At 37.5% G+C, this 20,941-nt stretch overlaps 1 protein-coding gene across 1 annotated transcript; it reads left to right on the top strand.

The window, feature by feature from the left end:
• The first annotated feature begins 16,086 nt into the window (after window positions 1–16,086).
• On the top strand, window positions 16,087–18,037 carry LOC130850331 (pumilio homolog 3-like). Its single transcript, XM_057729789.1, has one exon. The coding sequence runs from the start codon at window positions 16,224–16,226 to the stop codon at window positions 17,871–17,873; it is 1,650 nt and encodes a 549-aa protein (XP_057585772.1). The 5' UTR covers window positions 16,087–16,223; the 3' UTR covers window positions 17,874–18,037.
• The last annotated feature ends 2,904 nt before the right edge of the window (window positions 18,038–20,941 follow it).

Raw genomic sequence — 20,941 nt, forward strand, 5'->3', positions numbered from 1 at the left:
GACAAAGTAAATAGATTTAAAAAGATATGTCAATCGACTATTAATGTTAAATATTAGTCAATCCAATCTATCACAGCATCAACATATAGAACATTGGACAAATTCACAAAGTGTGGTGCTTTGTCAACCCTAAATTAATAATTTGATGGATCAAACTCAAAAAATATTCAATTAAAGATTTGAACAATACATCTGACAAACTGGATCTCGTGACTGAATCTATACAGAACACAGTCCCACACGAGCAAATATCATATACACAATCATTCTCAGAACTTGTGGAAGATTTATAACAGGACTTATTTTAAACCGTAAAATAAATCTCAACAAACTCCAGTAATGGAAGTCATGTAGAAAACACTATCTGACCATAACATAATTCATTTTTAAATAAGAAACATTTGAAACAAGAAAACATAGAAAAAAATATGGGTAGAATTGACTGAAATTTAGTGAAAAAACGTTAGGAAGAGACAGATGGAAACTTAGGGGTGATATTTTCCTTATTTTACTCAGTGAGGACTAAGTAGATAATGCCTAAAATGGACAGATAAAGAAATATGTAAGTTATTGTATATTTTACAGTCTTAAAGTTTAACAAAAATGTATAAAAATCTGAAATTACCAATATTATAAATTTATAAGAATGGAAAATGTGATATAGAGTAAGTTATCTAAGGTCCTTAGTTTTAGAATATGAAATCGAAGCGTGTTTAAAAGTATACATTAAAGAAGAGAAATATTAGTATATCATTTTAAATTATTATATTAATGAACAGAAAACTTAAAAACAGAAATAGTTTGAAATGCTCACGTGTAGCCAGTGAAAACAGAAAAGAGGTTCAGAGGGCTTTGAAATCTCAGTACAACCCAGTGTACACCCTTTATTTTCTTTTCCCCTTTCCTCCCCCTCCTTCCTCTCCTCCACCTCCTCCTCCTCCTCTCCTCCTCCTCCTGCCCCCTTCCTTTTTGTCATGTGTATATTATGTTGCGGAGACTACTAATGGTCTAGCCATGTCCGTCATCCGTCATCCCGTTCTTGCTTAGTAACCAAATCTCGTTTCCAATCCTACAATTACACATCCATCCAAAAGAGTATAATTGCCCAGCATTCCTTGAGGCTTGTCGTGGCTGTGTAACTACATTCTGATCAACATTATGTAGGCAAAAGTATCGAGTAAGAGGAACATAAAGCTCATTAGAGTGCTTCTATGTGAAGCGGAGAAAAAATACTCTTTTTATGGGCTTAGGCTGCGGTTAAGGGCAATGCTTGCTGGGTTCCCAAATTCCTACTTTGAATTCAGGTATCACCGTTTTCCTATAAATGTATAAGAAGACTGCAATTGACGTTCAGCTCCATTGTATTATGATTTATCATATAATTTCCACAAGAAGTTGCCTAAAAATGAGCTGAGCAACTGTGACACATCAGCAATGAGAGGAAACTCACATTTAAATGGTTAGGAGAGTCTGAGATACACTCTTACCATAAACCCTATCCCCGGAGTAACGACTCACAAAATGTATCAGCATAAAAACAGACACGTAGGTCGACGGAGCAGAATAGAATGGAACAGAATAGAGAGTCCAGAAAGAAACCCATGCATGTATGGTCAGTTAATTCATAACAAAGGGCTAAGACTATACAACCAGGAAAGAACAGTCTCTTCAGTAAATGGTTTGGAAACTCTGGACAATTCATGCAGAAGAAGGAAACTAGACCACTACAAATATATGTTAGATGATTGTGAGAGATATATATGTGACATTCCGGTGAGTCATTGTATTTATTTTTAAATTATAACTATAATTTCATATTCTACTTAAATCAATGTATTTAGCATGATTTCAATATAAATACTGAAGTGGTGTGATTTTAATCTATATGTTTTATTTAAAGTTATTTTGTGACCTTTATGACATATTTCTATTGTTACTTCTTCCTGCTAAGTAACAGTATCTACTCACTATTCAGACATTTGTAAAGCTCTTAAGACACATTGGGAACTGAGAACTAAATACACCTCCCTTTTTAAATTTTTATTTTATTTTTTGTTGAAGTATAGTTGATTTACAATGTTGTGCCAATCTCTACTGTACAGCAAAGTGACTCAGTTATACACAAATAAACATTCTTTTTTTTAATATTCTTTTCCATTATGGTTTATCACAGGATATCGAACACAGTTCACTGTGCTATGACCTTGTTGTTTATCCATTCCAAATATAATAGTCTGCATCTACTAACCTTAAATTCCCAGTCCTTCCCTCTCCTGCTCCTTTCCGCTTGGCAACCACAAGTTTGTTCTCTACATCCGTGAGTCTGCTTCTGTTTTATAAAGCGGTTCATTTGTGCCATATTTTAGATTCAACATATAAGTGACATCACATGGCATTTGTCTTTGTCTTTCTGACAGTTCACTTAGTATGATAATCTCTAGTTGCATAAATATGCCTCCCTTTTAAGACAAAGAAGATACTCTGCTTGAACATTGGTATATAACACTTTCCTCAGTAACAACTCTGGGTCATAGAAAATCACAAACATACTGGGATCTGAGAGCAATTTACGTACTGACACATCTGGGAGGAGGAGACCAGCCATCCTCTGTACATGTCATGGTGCGTTGCTCATTTTGACAACTGTAGCCCAGATAGAGGTCGACTTTCACAGATTAGCCCTGTAAATATTTTTTTTCTGGCAATGTATTATGTCCATTTTCAAAGTAATTGATAATTCACTGTCCTGAGGATGATCAAAGGAAAATGAGAAATATGAATGTGGTCAGAGTAGTACGGCAGAAATTATCTTTCCAATATTTAAATGAGAATGAATAAGCATCCAAAAATAACACATAACTAAGGCAAAACTAGTACCAAATGTTTGTTAAAGAAAATTCAGTGTTCAATATTATTTATTTTTTGTTTTTATAATTTAAATGTGTATCAACGGTATTGGTATTCTTGTAAAGGCTCTATCTTTTATTTTTCATGTGATTTTCACAGCTAACCCCTCATAAAAGAGAAGACCTCTTTGAATCCTTTCATTGGTACACCCCATCTCTTGGCCTTACTTTTGTCACATGAGACTTCATTGTGATCATTTATTTTTTTAATACTTATTTTTTATTTATTTATTTGGTCCCTGGATCTTAGTTGCAGATCACAGGCTCCTTAGTTGTGGCACATGGGCTCCTTAGTTGTAGTATGCATGTGAGATCTAGTTCCCTGACCAGGGATTGAACCTGGGCCCCCTGCACTGGGAGCGAGGATCTTAACCACTGAACAACCAGGGAAGTCCCTGTAGTCACTTATGTGCACTTATGATGCTAGTCTTTGAAAGATTTATACACATATAATTTTAAAGATATTTACTTACTGAGACATGGAACTGCTGGTGACCATCCTTCTCATGTGCGACGAATGTATCCTGAGTGATACTGTGAAGGAGTCACAAAACCTCTATGACAATAGTAGGCAAAATATTTTCCTATGGCTACTGGAAAGTATATATATATCAGTATTTTCATAATATAGACTTCAATGCTTTATTCATGAAAAAATCACAAGGTCTTCCTGGCAATTAAAAAAACAGTATAAATAATGATTTACTTTAATAAGCAATCAAGTTGGAGATGCACTGTTTCATCAGTGAATTACGTTTTCTTATTAACATAATTACACTCATTTCATTAGGGCTTCTAGGACATGAAAAATTGTAGAATTCAGATGACAGAGATATGTGAGGATGTCTGGCTAATGTAGGTGATATTCTATCTTGTGGGCCACATAACGTATAAGCTTGTGTGTGGACCCACAGGAAGAAAACTGCTCAGACCGGCTTGAAGTACTGTCCTTGTGTCCATGTATTTTAGCCCCTTTTGGGTAAATGAGCCACCTGGCTGAGAGTTAAAAGTTTTGTCTTACCGCCCAGCTTACCTGTCTCCTTTTGTTTCCCTTCTTTTCCCTTCTCATAAGTTAGAGCTCTGCCTTTTCTTCTTAGACCAATTCAATGTAGGGAGATAGTGCGGGTTTTGTGGTTTTTGTAGATTAATATTCATGAGTTTATTTTTCTATATATTGGAGAAAATGGAAGAAATAGCAGAAAATTTTTCCATTGATCACATCACATAGAAGAGTGTTTTTTTTTTGTTTTTTTTGTTTTTTTTTGGCGGAGGGGTACAGCACCACACAGCATGTGGGATCTTAGTTCCCAGACCATGGACGGAACCTACATCACTTGCAGTGTAAGCGTGGAGTCTTAACCACTGGACCACCAGGGAAGTCCCCAAGATAGCATTTTTATTCAGTGTCTCAAACCAGTTACTGAGGCAAGTTTTTTTCTACAATTAACCAGAAAAATAAACTGGGGACATTTCTTAACATTTAAATAGTTAAGATTATGGTAACTCTTTGATGGTTTATTTCTAATTTCAATTGGGAAAATGTGTCTTTTAATGTGTCTTATAAAATAGTTTTAAGAGATACAGTATAGTTACATTTTATTGGGCTATTTTTTATATGTTGAGTAAATTTGACATAATGTGTAATGCTATGTTGTTTACTAACAACTACTAGCTGTTCATTGTTTATAACAACTATTAGTAACTACAAAATGAAAAGGCCACCTACTTAATGGGAGAAGATATTTGCAAATAATATACATGATAAGGGGTTATATCCAAAATATGCAAAGAACTGACACAACTCAACATCAAAAAACACAACTCAATTAAAAATGGGCAGAGGATCTGAATAAACACTTTTCCTAAGACAAACATCAACAGGCACATGAAAATCATTAGAGAACATCACTAATCATCAGAGAAAGGCAAATCAAAACCACAAGGTATCACCTCACACCTGTAAGAATAACTACTATCAAAGAGACCACAAATAATGAGTGTTGCTCAAGATACGTAGAAAAGAGAATCCTCATGCACTGTTGGTGGAAATGTAAATTGGTGTATCCACTATGGAAAACAGTACAGAGATTTCTCAAAAAAGTGAAAATAGAGCTATCATGCAATTCAGCAATTCTACTGCTGGGTATTTACTTGAAGAAAAAGTATCACTAATTCTAAAAGGTAGATTCACCGCTAAGTTCATTGCAGAATTATCTACATACAATAGCCAATGGAAGCACCCTAAATGCCCATTGATAGATGAATGAATGAAGAAAATTTGATATATATCTATACAATGCAATGTTAGCCATAAAAAATGAAATCTTGCCATTTGTGACAACATGGATGAACTTAGGGAGTGTTAAGCTAAGACATACAGAGAAAAACAAATACTGTATGATTTCACTGATAGGTGGAATTGAAAAAAAACAGAACAAATGAACAAACAACAAAACAGAACAGAATTATGTTTACAGGAAACAAACAGGTGGTTGGGAGAGGGAAGGGGGATGGGGGAAGAGTGAAACAGGTGAGGGAGATTCAGAGGTACCAACTTTCAGTTACAAAAAAATGAGTTATAAGGATGAAATGTAGAGTGGGGAATATCATCAATAATAATTAATATCTTTGCCTGGTGACAGATGGTAACTAGGCTTATCTGGTGATCATTTTGAAATGTATAGAAATATGGAATCACTGTGTTGTATAACAGGAACTAACATAGTGTTATGGGTCAATTATACTTCCACAACAAACAGACAAACAAGCAAACAAACAAACTCATGGAAAGAGATCAGATTTGTTGTTATCTGGGGTGGGGGGTGGGGGGAGGGGAAATTGGATGAAGGAAATTAAAATATACAGACTTGCAGCTATAAGAGAAATAAATACTAGTAATATAGTGATGTACAACAATGATAAATATAATTAACAGAATTGTAGGTTACATACGAAAATTTTTAGGAGAGTAAATCCTAAGAGATCTCATGATAAGGAAAAGTTTTTTTCTGTTTCTTTAATGTTGTATCTACATGAGATTTTGGATGTTCACTAAACTTATTGTGATAATCATTTCATGATGTATGTAAGTCAAGTCATTATCCTGCACACCTTACACAGTGCAGTATGTCAATTACATGGCAATAAAACTGGGAAAAAAATCCATCCATGTTATAGCAAAAGGCAGGATTACCTTCTTTTATGGCTGATTAATATTTTGTATATATATAGATATTCCTATATATCTCACATCTTCTTTATCCATTCATCCACCAATGGACACAAATGTCATCTCCACGTCTTGACTATTGTGAATAACGCTAGAACAAACATGGGGGTGTAAATATATTTTCAGCTAGTGTTTTTGTTTCCTTTGGATAAATACACAGAAGTGGAATTGCTGGATTGTATGGTAGTCCTATTTTTAATTTTTTGAGGCACCTCCATACCATTTTCCATAGTAACTGTATCAATTTACATTCCCACCAACAATGGAAGGGGGTCCTCTTTTTTTCCCATATTCTCACCAACACTTACTGTCTCTTGTCTTTTTGATAATAGGCATTCTAACAGGTGTAAGTTGACAAGAGCTTCTTTGGCTTGAATAACATCCTTCCATTATGAAGCCTCAGAGAAACAGTTCCAACACCACTTTTAACTCATATTAATCCTGTTAATGAAAATCCCCATTTTCTTACACTTAATTCCAATGTCTGTGAGGGTTTCCTCATCCAGTATTAATAGAATTTACTTTTTATAGCTAAACACAAATCTTGTTTCCACTAGGTAAATTTGCCAACAATAATAAAAAATTCTGACTTAAGTGTTTCATGAATGATTTATGTCTTGTTTTAACATTTATTTTCAAAGGAAGTGAAAAATTTGATTAAAATTACATCATCAATATTATTTGTTTTGATGGTCACTTAGTGCTCTTGAAACAAATGCTGGCCAGTAACAGTATTCGAATGGACAGATAATCGTGAATATAGACATAGATTTACTGTGAGATCTGCTTTCACTGAGTGAGCTGTGAAAATAACACATTTATTTATGTATGTGCGTGTGTATGCTAAGCCCCAAAGAGCACAAACCAGAGCTGCCCATGACTCTTTCCTCAAAGATCTTTTAGTGATGAGGATATTTTTATATATCTGGTTTCCTTGAGCTCACAGGAAGATCCTTATGCTGCTAGTGTTCCTCATGCCTGCAAATAAAAAACAGAGTTTATCCAAGGGAATAAAATATTGAGAAATGGGTAGATTAGTTATAAAGTCATTATGGCTTCTGGATCTAGTTGACTTTTTCTACTACTGGACTTTTCAACTGTGGCATATAAAAGTGACATTCTCTAGACAATGTGGAATTTTAGTCACTTGAAATTGAATGGGTTCTGAATAATAATAATAATGATGATAATGGTGATGTTTTAACTAGTTCCTGAACATCTGTGTTCACTCAAGCTCTCGTAAAAAGTGTCACATTTTTGAGAGTTTTAAAGACATAAATAACTGGAATTACATTTTATAACATAAATTTAAAAAATTAAATCCAATAAAGTTAAATGAATCCACAAGTATCTACTTTTCTCCCCAAATCTTCAGAACATAAAATCTTAAAATTAATTTTAAAAGTGAATGGGTCGAGAGATAGGCTCAAGATGGCAGAGTAGGAGGAGGTGGGCTCACTCCCTCTCGCAAGAGCACAGGAATTACAACTAACTGCTGAACAATCATCAAAAGAAAGACACTGGAACTCACCAAAAAAGACACCCCACATCCAGAGACAAAGGAGAAGCCGCAATGAGATGGTAGGAGGGGCACAATCGTGTTAAAATCAAATCCCATAAATGCTGGGTGGGTGACTCACAAACTGGAGAACAGTTATACTGCAGAAGTCCATCCACTAAAGTGAGGGTTCTGAGCCCCACATCAGGCTTCCCAACCTGGGAGTCCAGCAACGGGAGGAGGAATCCCCAGAGAATCAGACTTTGATAGCTAGCGGGATTTGATTGCAGGACCTCCAGAGGACTGGGAGAAACAGAGACTCCACTCTTGGAGGGCACACAAAAAAGTGTGCTCACCAGGACCCAGGGGGAAGGAGCAGTGACCCCATAGGAGACTGAAGCAGACCTACCTACTGGTGTTGGAGGGTTGCCTGCAGAGGTGGGGGGCAGCTGTGGCTCACAGAGGAGACAGGGGCACTGGCAGCAGGGGTTCTGGGAAGTGCTCATTGGCGTGAGCCCTCCCAGAGTCCACCATTAGCCCCACCAAAGAGCCTGTAAACTCCAGTGCTGGGTGGCCTCAGGCCAAACAACCAACAAGGTGGGAACACAGCCCCACCCATTGACAGACAAGCAGATTAAAGTCTTACTGAGCTCCACCCACCCAGCCCTACCCACCAACAGTCCCTCCCATCAGGAAGCACCCACAAGACTCCTAGATAGCGGCCTCCACAAGAGGGCAGACAGCAGTATCAAGCAGTATCAGCAGTATTTTGTCTTGTGAAACTGAAAACCACAGCCACAGAAAGATAGAGAAAATGAAAAAGCAGAGGACTTTGTACCAGAGGAAGGGACAGGATAATACCCCAGAAAAACAACTAAATGAAGAGGAGATAAGCACCCTTCCAGAAAAAGAATTCAGAATAATGATGGTGAAGATGACCTGGGACTTTGAAAAAAGACTGGATGCAAAGATCAATATGTTTACCAAAGACCTAGAAGAAATAAAGAGCAAACAAACAGAGATATGCAACACAATAACTGAAATGAAAAATACACTAGAAGGAACCAACAGCAGATTAACTGAGGGAGAAGGGTGATTAAGTGACCTGGAAGACAGAATGGTGATAATTACTGATGTGGAAAAGAATAAAGGAAAAAGAATGAAAAGAACTGAAGCCAGCCTAAGAGACCTCTGGGAAAATGTTAAACACACCAACATTCACATTATAGGGGGCCCAGAAGGAGAAGAGAGAGAGAAAGGGCCCATGAAAATATTGGAAGAGATTATAGTTGAAAACTTCCCTAACATGGGAAAGGAAATAGCTACCCAAGTCCAGGCAGCTCAGAGAGTCCCAGGCAGGATAAACCCAAGGAGAAACATGCCAAGACATATAGTAGTCAAAGTGACAAAAATGAAAGACAGAGAAAAGTTATTAAAAGCAACAAGGAAAAAACAACAAATAACATACAAGGGAACTCCCATAAGGGTAACAGCTGATTTCTCAGCAGAAACTCTGCAAGCCAGAAGGGAGTGGCATGATATATTTCAAGTGATGACAGGGAAGAACCTACAACCAAGAATACTCTACCCAGCAAGGATCTCATTCAGATTCAATGGAGAAATCAAAAGCTTTACAGACAAGCAACAGCTAAGAGAATTCAGCACCACCAAACCAACCCTACAACAAATGCTAAAAGAACTTCTCTAAGTGGGAAACTTAAGAGAAGAAAAGGACCTACAGAAACAACAACAAAACAATTAAGAAAATGGTAATAGGAACATCCATATCAATAATTACCTTGAATGTAAATGGACAAAATGCCCCAACCAAAAGACACAGACTGGCTGAATGGATACAAAAACAAGACCCATATATATGCTGTCTACCAGAGACCCACTTCAGACCTAGGCACACATACAGATGGAAAGTGAGGGGATGGAAAAAGATATTCCATGCAAATGGAAATCAAAAGAAAGCTGGAGTAGCGATACTCATATCAGATAAAATAGACTTTAAAATAAAAAATGTTCCAAGAGACAAGAAAGGACATTCCATAAAGATCAAGGGATCCATCCAAGAAGAGGATATAACAATTATAAATATATATGCACCCAATATAGGAGCACCTCAATGCATAAGGCAAATGCTAACAACTATGAAAGAGGAAATGCAAGGCAGAAATAGAGACACAGATATATAGAACAAACATATGGACACCAAGTGGGGAAAGCAGGGAGGGTTGGGGGGGAATGAATTGTGAGATTGAGATACCAAACTGTACGCTCTAAATATATGCAGTTTATTGTCTGTTAACTGTATCTCAATAAAAGTTCTTAAAAAAAAAAAGTGAATGGGTCACGAAGCACAGATGACTAGCCTATTTGTGTAATTTTCAGTCTCGATTGAGAAGACATGGCTTTCTGTTTCTATCAGATGTATAAGTGGATACATTAAGAAATGAAGCACCCATCGATACCAGTTACAAATGTGCAGTGCATTTAGCTCTAAGTCCATCTGGCAATTTTCTTAAAACATTAAATTGACAGTGATATTAATGACTTAATAGCTTTATTAAGGTATAATTGAAATACAGTAAACTGAACTTATTTAAAATGCAAGATATGGTGAGGTTTGAATCTGAAAAATCAATATATGTATTAATAGGATTGTGAAGATATCCATTGTTCCCCAAAGTTTTCCTGTATTACAAATAAGAATCCTCCAAACATTCTGGAGTTATAATCTAGCTTTTCTGTGACCTATTTTCTAGCCACAGTTTCATGAGTGCATTCACATGACCCCATAATCAGTATACAGTGGCTTTTCACACTGTGGTACTCGGAAGACATAGGAAACAATTCATTTTATTTTCCCTTAGGTGACTATGTGATAATTTTTCCATTAACTTATTCTTTATGGTTATTTCACAGTGCAGACTATTTCTACCAATTGATTCAATCAAAAATAGACACACATGAAAGTGGACAAAGTTATATTTAGGAGGAAGGCTGAGTGTTCAAATCTGTGTCCACTTACCTTGTCCATGAGCACAGGAAACCACACGGTGAGAAGGACATTGATTAGTAACATGTTAGATGTTACACTCCTGGTGTACCATCCCGATGGTACAGTCATACAAGTATTCCAGATGTGCTCTTTTGGGGTTTAAAATCTGCTTCATTTGCAGTTACCAAGTGTGGCTCTGAATTTAAGTGCATTATAATGAAGCTAGTTAATTAGTGCCATTTAGTAAATATCAAGGTTCAAATTTTTACAATATCCCTAAGTGATTTTTATTGGTAGTTTCACAGTAACACCATATTCATCACCTGACATGTATGTGTGCAGCTTTATGTGGGGTCAGACATGTACTGGCCCCAAAAGTAATAAAACATATGAATTTTTAGTAAAACATATGTAGTAAGTAGGTGAAGTTCTTCCCAGCCAGTTAAATCATCTCTATTTTCCTGGGCTTAGAGAAGCAAATTGATTTTTTTAAAAATTACAGTAGATTCTAATATCCAGTACACAGGTTACAGCACACTCTTGGTATTTATATATTTTTTAACATGTGCTTTTTAAATGGTAATTATTTTTCTTCTAGTTTTATTAAGATAATTGGCATACAGCACTGTATAAGTTGATGGTGTAAAGCATAATGATTTGACTTGCATACATCATGCAATGATTATCTCAGTAAAGTTAGTGAACATGCATCCTCTCATACAGATACAAAATTAAAGAAAAAAAACAAATTTTTTTCCTGGTGATGAGAACTCTTAGGATTTACTCCCCTAACAACTTTTATATATAACACACAGCAGTGTTAACTATATTTATCACGTTGTGAAGTGAATCCCTAGTACTTAATTTTAACTGGAAGTTTGTACTTTTTGATTATTTTCATCCAATTCCCCTTCTCCCCCACCCCTCACCTCTGATAATCACAAATCTGAGTTATGTTCCCTTGGTACTCACTTTGTTAAGAGTGTTTATAAGTGGATTTTGAATTTTGTCAAAGCTATTTTAATATCTACTGAGATGAACACATGATTTTCATTCTTCCATTCGATAATGTAGAGTATCACATTGACTGAATTGCAGCCAGTGAACCATTCTTGCATCCCTGGGTTAAATCCCACTTAATCATGGTGGATGATCCTTTTGATGTACTGCTGAATTCTCTTTGCCAATATTTCACCGAGGATTTTTGTATCTATGTTCATCAGTGATACTGGTCTGTAATTTTTTTTTTTTTTGATGGTGTCTTTTTCTGGTTTTGGTATCAGGGTGATGCTGGTCTTGTAGAATGAGCTCAAAAACATTCCTTCCTCTTAAAATTTTTGGAATACTTGTGGAAGGAAAGGCATTAACTCTTTGTTAAATGTTTGGTAGAATTCACCCTTGATACTTAATTTAGAATTAAATTATTCAGATGAGTGGAGATTTTCTATACATTCTGTAAAGAATGCTATTGTTATTTTTCATTTGATTTTCATAAAAAGCTACTCACCCTTACATATCCTCTCTTGTTCATCATGACCCACTATATAATTGCCTTTCTAGATTCTGTGAAATTTTCTAGTGCATCCCTTTCCTACCCAGTGAATAATTAACCTAGATAAAATAATTAGGAAATGTTAGTATGGAAAATATACTCCATACAAACACTAAGCATGTGATATGACAGATAAGCGGTTAATATCCAACATATATAAACAGCTTATACAACTCAACATAAAAAAAAACCCCACAAAAAACAAAAAACAAAAACAAACAAACAAAAATAAACCCAATTAAAAATGGGCAGAACTGAATGGAAATTTTTCCAAAGAGGAAATGCAGATGGTAACAGGCAAAGTGATCTTCCTTGTTTCTGATTTCCCACTCCAACACTTCTATGGCCAAACTCAACGAAAACCAGAAAAAAAAGAAGAGTGTGAAATGTAATAGTTTATAAGCTCTAACCCCTAAGAGTACCTAGCAGTGTGTAGAGGTTGAATGTGGTGCCTGGTGACACCAATTAAATAATCAATATAGTCCAACCATTGTCCACCACAATAGCAATAATGATGCTTCCACGTAATAAGATTACATTTGTCTCCTAAAATGATGATTCCTGTGTTCTCTTTCTATAAACAGGAGTCAAAACTCCTAAGGGTCATCTTATTTACGTTTGGTGACACTATTACCTTATATAATTTAGTCACAATCCCACAGAGATGTTCTGTATCTTAAAAATGGAATAATTTCTTTTTAAAAAGCATAAGGGCAAAGAGGAGAAAATGGTTAAAAATATACAAATATACCTATAAAAATCAAACTAGAAAGCACACTGCAGCAATCCTCACCTCAGTAGTGATCACTAGAGTGTGTTGATATTATAAATTCTTTTTCTATACCTCATTATATGTTTTCTTCTTCTTCAGCCAGCATCAAAACTAATCCAGGTCCTTTGCCTGATGGGTTTAACCTAAAGGTCATTTCCAGATGGTCAGAATCTATAGCGATCTTACACTTAGTAGGTTCCTGTTGTCTTCTACTAACCTTTATTGATACACAGAGAAATACAAAGGAGAAGCCTCAGAGAATCTTCTGTATCCAAATATAATTTCCTTGGCTGCATCATGTAACAATAGACAATGACCCTTTGAAATTTGAGTTCAATATCCCCAGCCTGTGACCATAATCCACTTCTATGCCTTATAGTTCAGTGACATGAGAGGCCCAAGATGACAGAGAGCTACTTTCAATTTCCAGTAAAGGGAAATATTGATTTCTCCCCTGGAGAAAGGATTGTATCTTATGACCTAAAACTTCTAAACTAGCAGAGTACAATGTCATAAGCCTGGAAAAAGAACATTATTCATGATTAAAAATCTTAACAGATGCAGGAAAAATAATAGTCCAACACAATCCAACACTAATACTTTGTAAAAATTAAAAAAATCCAATATAAAAATGAAGTTCTTGCAAAGAGAAACTGAAGAAAATTTCTTTAAGCAAACAAAAAATAGCAGTTGAAATAATACACTGCCAACTCGCTACAATGCCCAATTGCCTTACCACAATGTTTTGTATAGCTGTGATATTGTGATTAATAGTGAGGAATATATATACAGGCAGACCTCAGAGATATTGAGGATTTGGTTGAAGACCACTGCAAAAAAAGCAAATACCACAATAGAAATAGTCACATTATTTTTTATTTTCCCAACGCGTATAAAAGTTATGTTTACACTAATTTGTAGTCTAGTAAGTGTGTGATAGCACGATATCTAAAAAAACAATGTACTTACCTTAATGAAAGACACTTTATTGCAAAAACAAATGCTAACGTTCCTCTGAACCATCAGTGAGTCATAATCTTTTTGGTGATGGAGTCTTGTCTCTATGTTGATGGCTGCAGTCTGATGAGGGTGGTGGTTTTTGAAGGTTGGGGTGGTTGTGGCAATTTCTTAAAATAAGCATAAGGCTTCAACTTCAAACCACCAGCTCTGTTAACCTCTAACAAGAGAGTCAGCCTATCTTTTGAAGCTTTGAAGTCAGGCATTGACTTCTTTCTAGCTATGAAAACCCTAGATGGCATTTCCTTCCATTGTAAGGCTGTTTTATCTACAGTGAAAATCTAGAGTTTATTGCAGCACCTTCATTAATCGTCAATAAAGTTCACTCCATCGATTGACTCTTCCTTTCACAAACTAGTTCTCTGTAGCCAGCGGTGCTGTTGACAGCATTCTACCCACAGTAGAACTTCTTTCAAAACTGGAGTCAGTCCTCTCAAATCCTGCTGCTGCTTTTTCAACTAAGTTTATGTCATATTCTAAATCCTTTGTCATCATTTCAACAAACTTCACAGCATCTTCACCAGGAGTAGTTTCCGTCCCAAGAAACCACTTTCTTTGCTCACCCACAAGAAGCGACTCCTCATCCTTCAAGTTTGAGATTGCAGTCACATCTTCAGGCTCTACTCCTACTTCTAGTTCTCTTGCTATTTCCACCACACCTGCAGTTACTTCCTTCAGGGAAGTCTTGAGTCCCTCTAAGTCATCCATGAGGGTTGGAGTCAATTTCTTCCAAACTGTGTTAAGGTTGATGTTTTGACCTCTTCCCATGAATCATAAATGTTTTTAATGGTAGCCAGAATGGCAAATCCTTTCCAGAAGGTTTTCAATTTACTTTGCCCAGATCCACCAGAGGAATCACTCTCTACAGCAGCCGTAGCCTTATGAAATGTATTTCTTAAATAATAATACTTGAAGGTCGAAATTACTCCTTGATCCATGGATTGCAGAATAGATGTTGCATTAGCAGGCATGAAAACAACACTAATCTCATTGTGCATTTTGATCAGAGATCTTGATGACCAGATGCATTGTCGATGAGCAGTAATATTTTGAAAGGAACCTTTTTTTCTGAGCAGTAGGCCTCAACAGTGGGCTTAAGATAGTCAGTAAACCATGTTGTAAACAGATGTGCTGTCCTCCAGGCTTTGTTGTTCCATTTACAGAGCACAGGCAGAGTAGATTTAGCATCATTATTTAGGGCCCTAGGATTTTTGTAATGGTAAACGAGAACCAGCTTCAACTTAAAATCACCAGCTACGTTATCCCCTAACAAGAGAGTCAGCCTGTCCTTTGAAGCTTTGAAGCCAGGCATTGACTTCTCCTCTCTAGCTATGAAAATCCTAGATGACATCTTCTTCCAATCGAAGGCTGTTTCCTCTACAATGCACATCTGTTGTTTGGTGTAGCCACCTTCATTTAGTGTCTTAGCTAAATCTTCTGGATAACTTGCTGCAGCTTCTACATCGGCACTCATTGCTTCGCCTTGCTCTTTTATGTTATGGAGATGGTTTCTTTCCTTAAACCTCATGAACCTACCTCTGCTAGGTTCACACCTTTCTTCTGCAGCTTCCTCACTTTGATAGAGTTGAAGAGAGTTAGGGCCTTGCTCTGGATTGGGCTTTGGCTTAAGGGAATGCTGTGGCTGTTTTGATCTTCTGTCTAGACCACTACAAATTCTCTATATCAGAAGTGAGGCTGTTTTTCTTCCTTAGCATTCATGAGAACACGGGAGTAGCACATTTAATTTCCTTCAAGAACTTTTCCTTTGCATGCATAACTTGGCTAGTTGTTTGGTGCAAGAGGCTATGCTTTCAGCATATCTCAGCTTTTGACATGCCTCCCTCACTAAGCTTAATTATTTCTAGCTTTTGACTTAAAGTGAGAGACGTCAGCCGCGGCGGCGAAGCTGGGACCAGCGCCTGCCTGGGCCACACGTGTGCGTTGCTATAATGGAAGTCAAAGGGAAAAAAAAAAATCACAGGAAAAGGTACAAAGACATCACAAGAGAAAAACAGGTTTCATAAAAACAATGATTCTGGTTCTTCAAAGACTTTCCCCAAAAAAGTTAAGGAAGGTGGACCTAAAATCACATCTAAGAACTTTGAGAAAACTGCCACAAAACCTGGGAAAAAAGGTGTGAAGCAGTTCAAGAATAAGCAGCAAGGGGATAAAATATCAAAGAACAAATTCCAGCAGGCAAATAAATTCAACAGGAAGAGAAAATTCCAGGCAAACAGTAAAAATGATGAGTCAGCAGCCAAGAAACCCAAATGGGATGAGTTCAAAAAAAAAGAAGAAAGAACTGAAGCAGAGCAGGCAACTCAGTGATAAAACCAACTATGACATTGTTGTTCAGGCAAAGCAGATCTGGGAGATCTTAAGAAGAAAAGATTGTGACAAAGAAAAAAGAGTGAAGTTGATGAGTGATTTGCAGAAGTTGATTCAAGGGAAAATTAAAACTATTGCGTTTGCACATGATTCAACTCGTGTGATCCAGTGTTACATTCAGTATGGCAACGAAGAGCAGAGAAAACAGGCTTTTGAAGAACTGCGAGGTGATTTGGTTGAATTAAGTAAAGCTAAATATTCCAGAAATATTGTTAAGAAGTTTCTCATGTATGGGAGTAAGGCACAGATTGCAGAGATAATGAGAAGTTTTAAAGGCCATGTGAGGAAGATGCTGCGGCATGCGGAGGCGTCCGCCATTGTGGAGTACGCCTACAATGACAAAGCCATCTTGGAGCAGAGGAACATGCTGACAGAAGAGCTTTATGGGAACACGTTTCAGCTTTACAAGTCAGCAGATCACCCAACTCTGGACAAAGTATTAGAGGTACAGCCAGAAAAGCTAGAGCTTATCATGGATGAAATGAAACAGATTCTAACTCCAATGGCCCAGAAAGAAGCTGTGATTAAGCACTCACTGGTGCATAAAGTATTCTTGGACTTTTTTACCTATGCACCCCCAAAGCTGAGATCAGAAATGATTGAAGCCATCCGAGAAGCAGTGGTATACCTGGCGCACACACACGATGGCGCCAGAGTGGCCGTGCACTGCCTGTGGCACGGCACGCCCAAGGACAGGAAAGTGATTGTGAAAACAATGAAGACTTATGTTGAAAAGGTGGCTAGTGGCCAATACTCCCACTTGGTTTTACTGGCGGCATTTGATTGTATTGATGATACTAAGCTTGTGAAGCAGATAATCATATCAGAAATTATTAATTCCTTGCCTAACATAGTAAATGACAAATATGGAAGGAAGGTCTTGCTGTATTTGCTAAGCCCCAGAGATCCTGCACACACAGTACGAGAGATCATTGAAGTTCTGCAGAAGGGAGATGGTAATGCACACAGTAAGAAAGATACAGAGATCTGCCGACGAGAGCTCTTAGAATCCATTTCTCCAGCTTTGTTAAGCTACCTGCAAGGACACGCCAAAGAGGTGGTGCTGGATAAGTCTGCGTGTGTGCTGGTGGCTGACACCCTGGGAGCTGCCACTGGAGATGTGCAGCCCGCCATGAATGCCATTGCCAGTTTGGCAGCGGCAGAGCTGCATCCTGGGGGCAAGGATGGAGAGCTTCATGTTGCAGAACATCCTGTAGGACATCTTGTTTTGAAGTGGTTAATAGAACAAGATTCAAAGATGAAAGAAAGTGGAAGAGAAGGTTGTTTTGCAAAAACACTCGTAGAGCATGTTGGTATGAAGAACCTGAAGGCCTGGGCTAGTGTCAATCGAGGAGCCATTATTCTTTCAAGCCTTCTCCAGAGTTCTGATCAAGAAGTTGCAAATAAAGTCAAAACTGGACTGAAAAACCTGATTCCCACATTGGAAAAAACCAAAAACGCCAGCAAAGGGATAGAAATGCTACTTGAAAAACTGACTGCCTAGGTGGAAACAGTTAAGAACAAGTTGGAGTCATTTTTCCTCTTCTGTTTTCCCAGCGCAGAAAAGAAGGGCTAGGGTCCATCTTTCTTGGTAATTTGAGTGCTCTGTATATGTGTTTCTTCTTTGTATAAGAATCTATTTATAAAATAATTTCTAAAAATGGCCTTTTTAAGAAAAAAAAAAAAAGTGAGAGACGTGTGACTCTTTTCACTTGAGCATTTGAGGCCATTGTAGGGTTATTGGCCTAATGTCAATATTGTTGTGTCTCAGGGAATAGGGAGACTGAAAGAGAGGGAGGGAGATGGGGGAACTGCTGGTTGGTGGAGCAGTCAGAACACACATTCATCAATCAAGCTCTTCATCCTCTATGCATGTGGTTCACAGAGCCCCAAAACAATTGCAGTAGTAACATCAAAGGTCACGGAGCCCCATGACAGTTATAATAATAATGAAAAAGTTTGAAATATTATGAGAATTACCAAAATGTGACACAGAGACACAAAATGTGCAGCAAGAAGTAGTTGTATTTGGTCTTTGTCCCTGTTTCTGTCACAGAGTTTATAAAAACCCTTAGAATTTCCTAAGTGATGAGAGTGATAAAGGTGTCTTTTTTTATATTAATGAGGTGACTTGGAAAGCAGCTAAGGATGGGGGCTGGTTGCCACAGGAACCAGTCATATTATTTGAGGGTTGGAGTTTTCAGTTCTACCCCCCACCCCCGACTTCCAGGAAGGGGAGAGCTGGAGGTTAAATCAGTTGCCAGAGATCAACGAGTTAATCAACCACGTCTGTGCAATGAAGCCTCCATAAAACCTAAAGAGACCAGGTTCTGAGAGCTTCTGGGCTGGTGAGAACATGGAGGTGCTGGGAGAGTGGCCACCAGGAGGGCCTGGGAAGCTCTGTGCCCCTCCGCCACACACCTTGCCCTGTGCTTCTCCTCCGTGGGCTGTTCCTGAGTTACATCCTTTTGTAATAAACTGGGAATCTAGTAAATTAAATGTTTCTTTGCTTTCTGTGAGCCACTCTAGCAAAGTAATTGAACTTAGGGAAGAGGTCATGGGAACCTCTAACCTGTAGCCAGTTGGTCCGAAGCACAGGTGACAACCTGGACCTACAATTGGCTTCTGAAGTGAGGGGGGGGCGGAAAGAAGTCTTGTGGGACTGAGCCCCTAACCCGAGGCATCCAGCACTTGTCTCCGGGTAGACAGTGTCAGAACTGAGTTGAACTGTAGGACACCCTGCTGGTACTGAAGAATCAATGGAGGTGTGGAGAAAACACACATGTCATAATGAGAAAGATCATCAAACAGCTCAAATAGCATGTTTCAGTCAGGATTGCAAACATACTTATCTTCAGTAAAGTAAAAGCCATGTGTGGTCACAGGAACTTTTCAGTTTTACAAACTTGGTACTGCACAATTAAAACAAAGCCAGTTTTTTGCTGACTTTTGTTTCCTTTCTTTCCACCATCTGCACACCTGACACCTGACCTCGTCAGAGTAATCAAACTATGCTGTCTTTTTAAAGCATTATAAGAGAACCATATTTTGACTTGCATCTTTTAGTGTAGTGTTATATTGTGTGAAATTATGTGGAATTCTGTATACACCACCCTGGACATTTGAGAAGCAGTATAGCATTGTTGTTAGCGGTACAGTCTTTAGAGACAGACTCATCTGAATTCAAGTCCCGGCATAAGAATGAGACAGATGTGACGTCTTCAGTAATATATTACGAATCCTGCGGCTTCCATCTCCTCATCTGCAAGGCATCTACAATCTTATACTCAGTACCCAAGGACTTTTGTGAAAATCACACATATTAATTATACAACATTTTGAAACATAGTATATGACAAGTATTTCTTTGTTATTAAAATTTAGTTTTTCTTAATTTGATATCTTCTTAGGTGATAAGCTTTCTGCTAGGTATTCCCACAACTACATGCTTCAAGGGAAGCCAGGAAACATAATCTCTCAATAGGTCATATCTCCAGGTACACATTGGGGTTTTCTAACACTCAATTAAAGCAGAGCAAAATGGAAGATGGATAAGGTGATCATACAATTTATTGTACAAATTGCTCCATTTTTAAGAGTAAACTTTATGTTTTAAAGCAGTTTTGGGTTCACAGCAAAACTGAGCAGAAGGTACAGAGTTCCCATATATCCCTTGCCCGCGAAACATCCTATCCCCTGCTATCAACGCTATCCTAACCCCACTATCAACACCCCCCCCACCAGAGTGGGTGCTTGCTGCAATCAAAGAACCTAGAGGAACACATCAGTATCACCCAAAGTCCACAGTTTACATGAGGGCTCGCTCTTGGTGTCCATATTTTACAGTATGATAGTGTAATATATAGGAAAAGTGTCTATTTGGTCATTCAGATGACCAAAATATACGAGAAACATGTATTTGGTTTTTATCCACAGTTCCTGGCTCATAGCTCCCCAGATCTTTGGAATTTCCTGAGAGGTAAGAGCAATGGAATGAGTCATCGATATACTAATATCTTTTAGTAACACCCTACCCCCCTCAACTTTGGGGCAATGTGTATCTGTCCCTCTCACGCAAACAATAAAATTAGCTACAACTTCTCCCTTCTCCTTCCCTCCCTCTTCTCCGTGATCCAAGTCAACTGAATGTTAAGATCATTTATATTTTTCTTTTAAATATACTTAGAACTCTACAATTTCATCTCGGCTTTACATTATTTTTATTTGCTTTTCCACTTATAACCTATGAAGGAAGGAAGGGAGAAAGGAGGGAAGTGAGGAAAATAGTTAAAAGTCTATCAGTCAGGGAATAATTACATGAAGTGTGTTACCTACAGCTAATGAAATACTATTCAGATATTATAAACAGTGAGATCAATCTAGGTATACTGATATGGTGATAGGTCTATCATATATAAAAAAAAAACCCAAAAGACTTAGGACATTTACACAGTATGATATGTAATGTACATCTCTCTTTCTCTCTCTCTCTCTCTATATATATATATACACATATATAATTTAAATATGCATGTTGTATGTAAATACTTAAGTATGCCTATCTACATCTGA

Source organism: Hippopotamus amphibius, chromosome 3 (genome assembly GCF_030028045.1).
Source record: "Hippopotamus amphibius kiboko isolate mHipAmp2 chromosome 3, mHipAmp2.hap2, whole genome shotgun sequence".
NCBI classification, from domain to species: Eukaryota; Metazoa; Chordata; class Mammalia; order Artiodactyla; family Hippopotamidae; genus Hippopotamus; species Hippopotamus amphibius.

Excerpts from the sequence above, each read along its gene's own strand:
- LOC130850331 (XM_057729789.1), top strand. The coding sequence starts at position 16,224 with ATGATGAGTCAGCAGCCAAGAAACCCAAATGGGATGAGTTCAAAAAAA.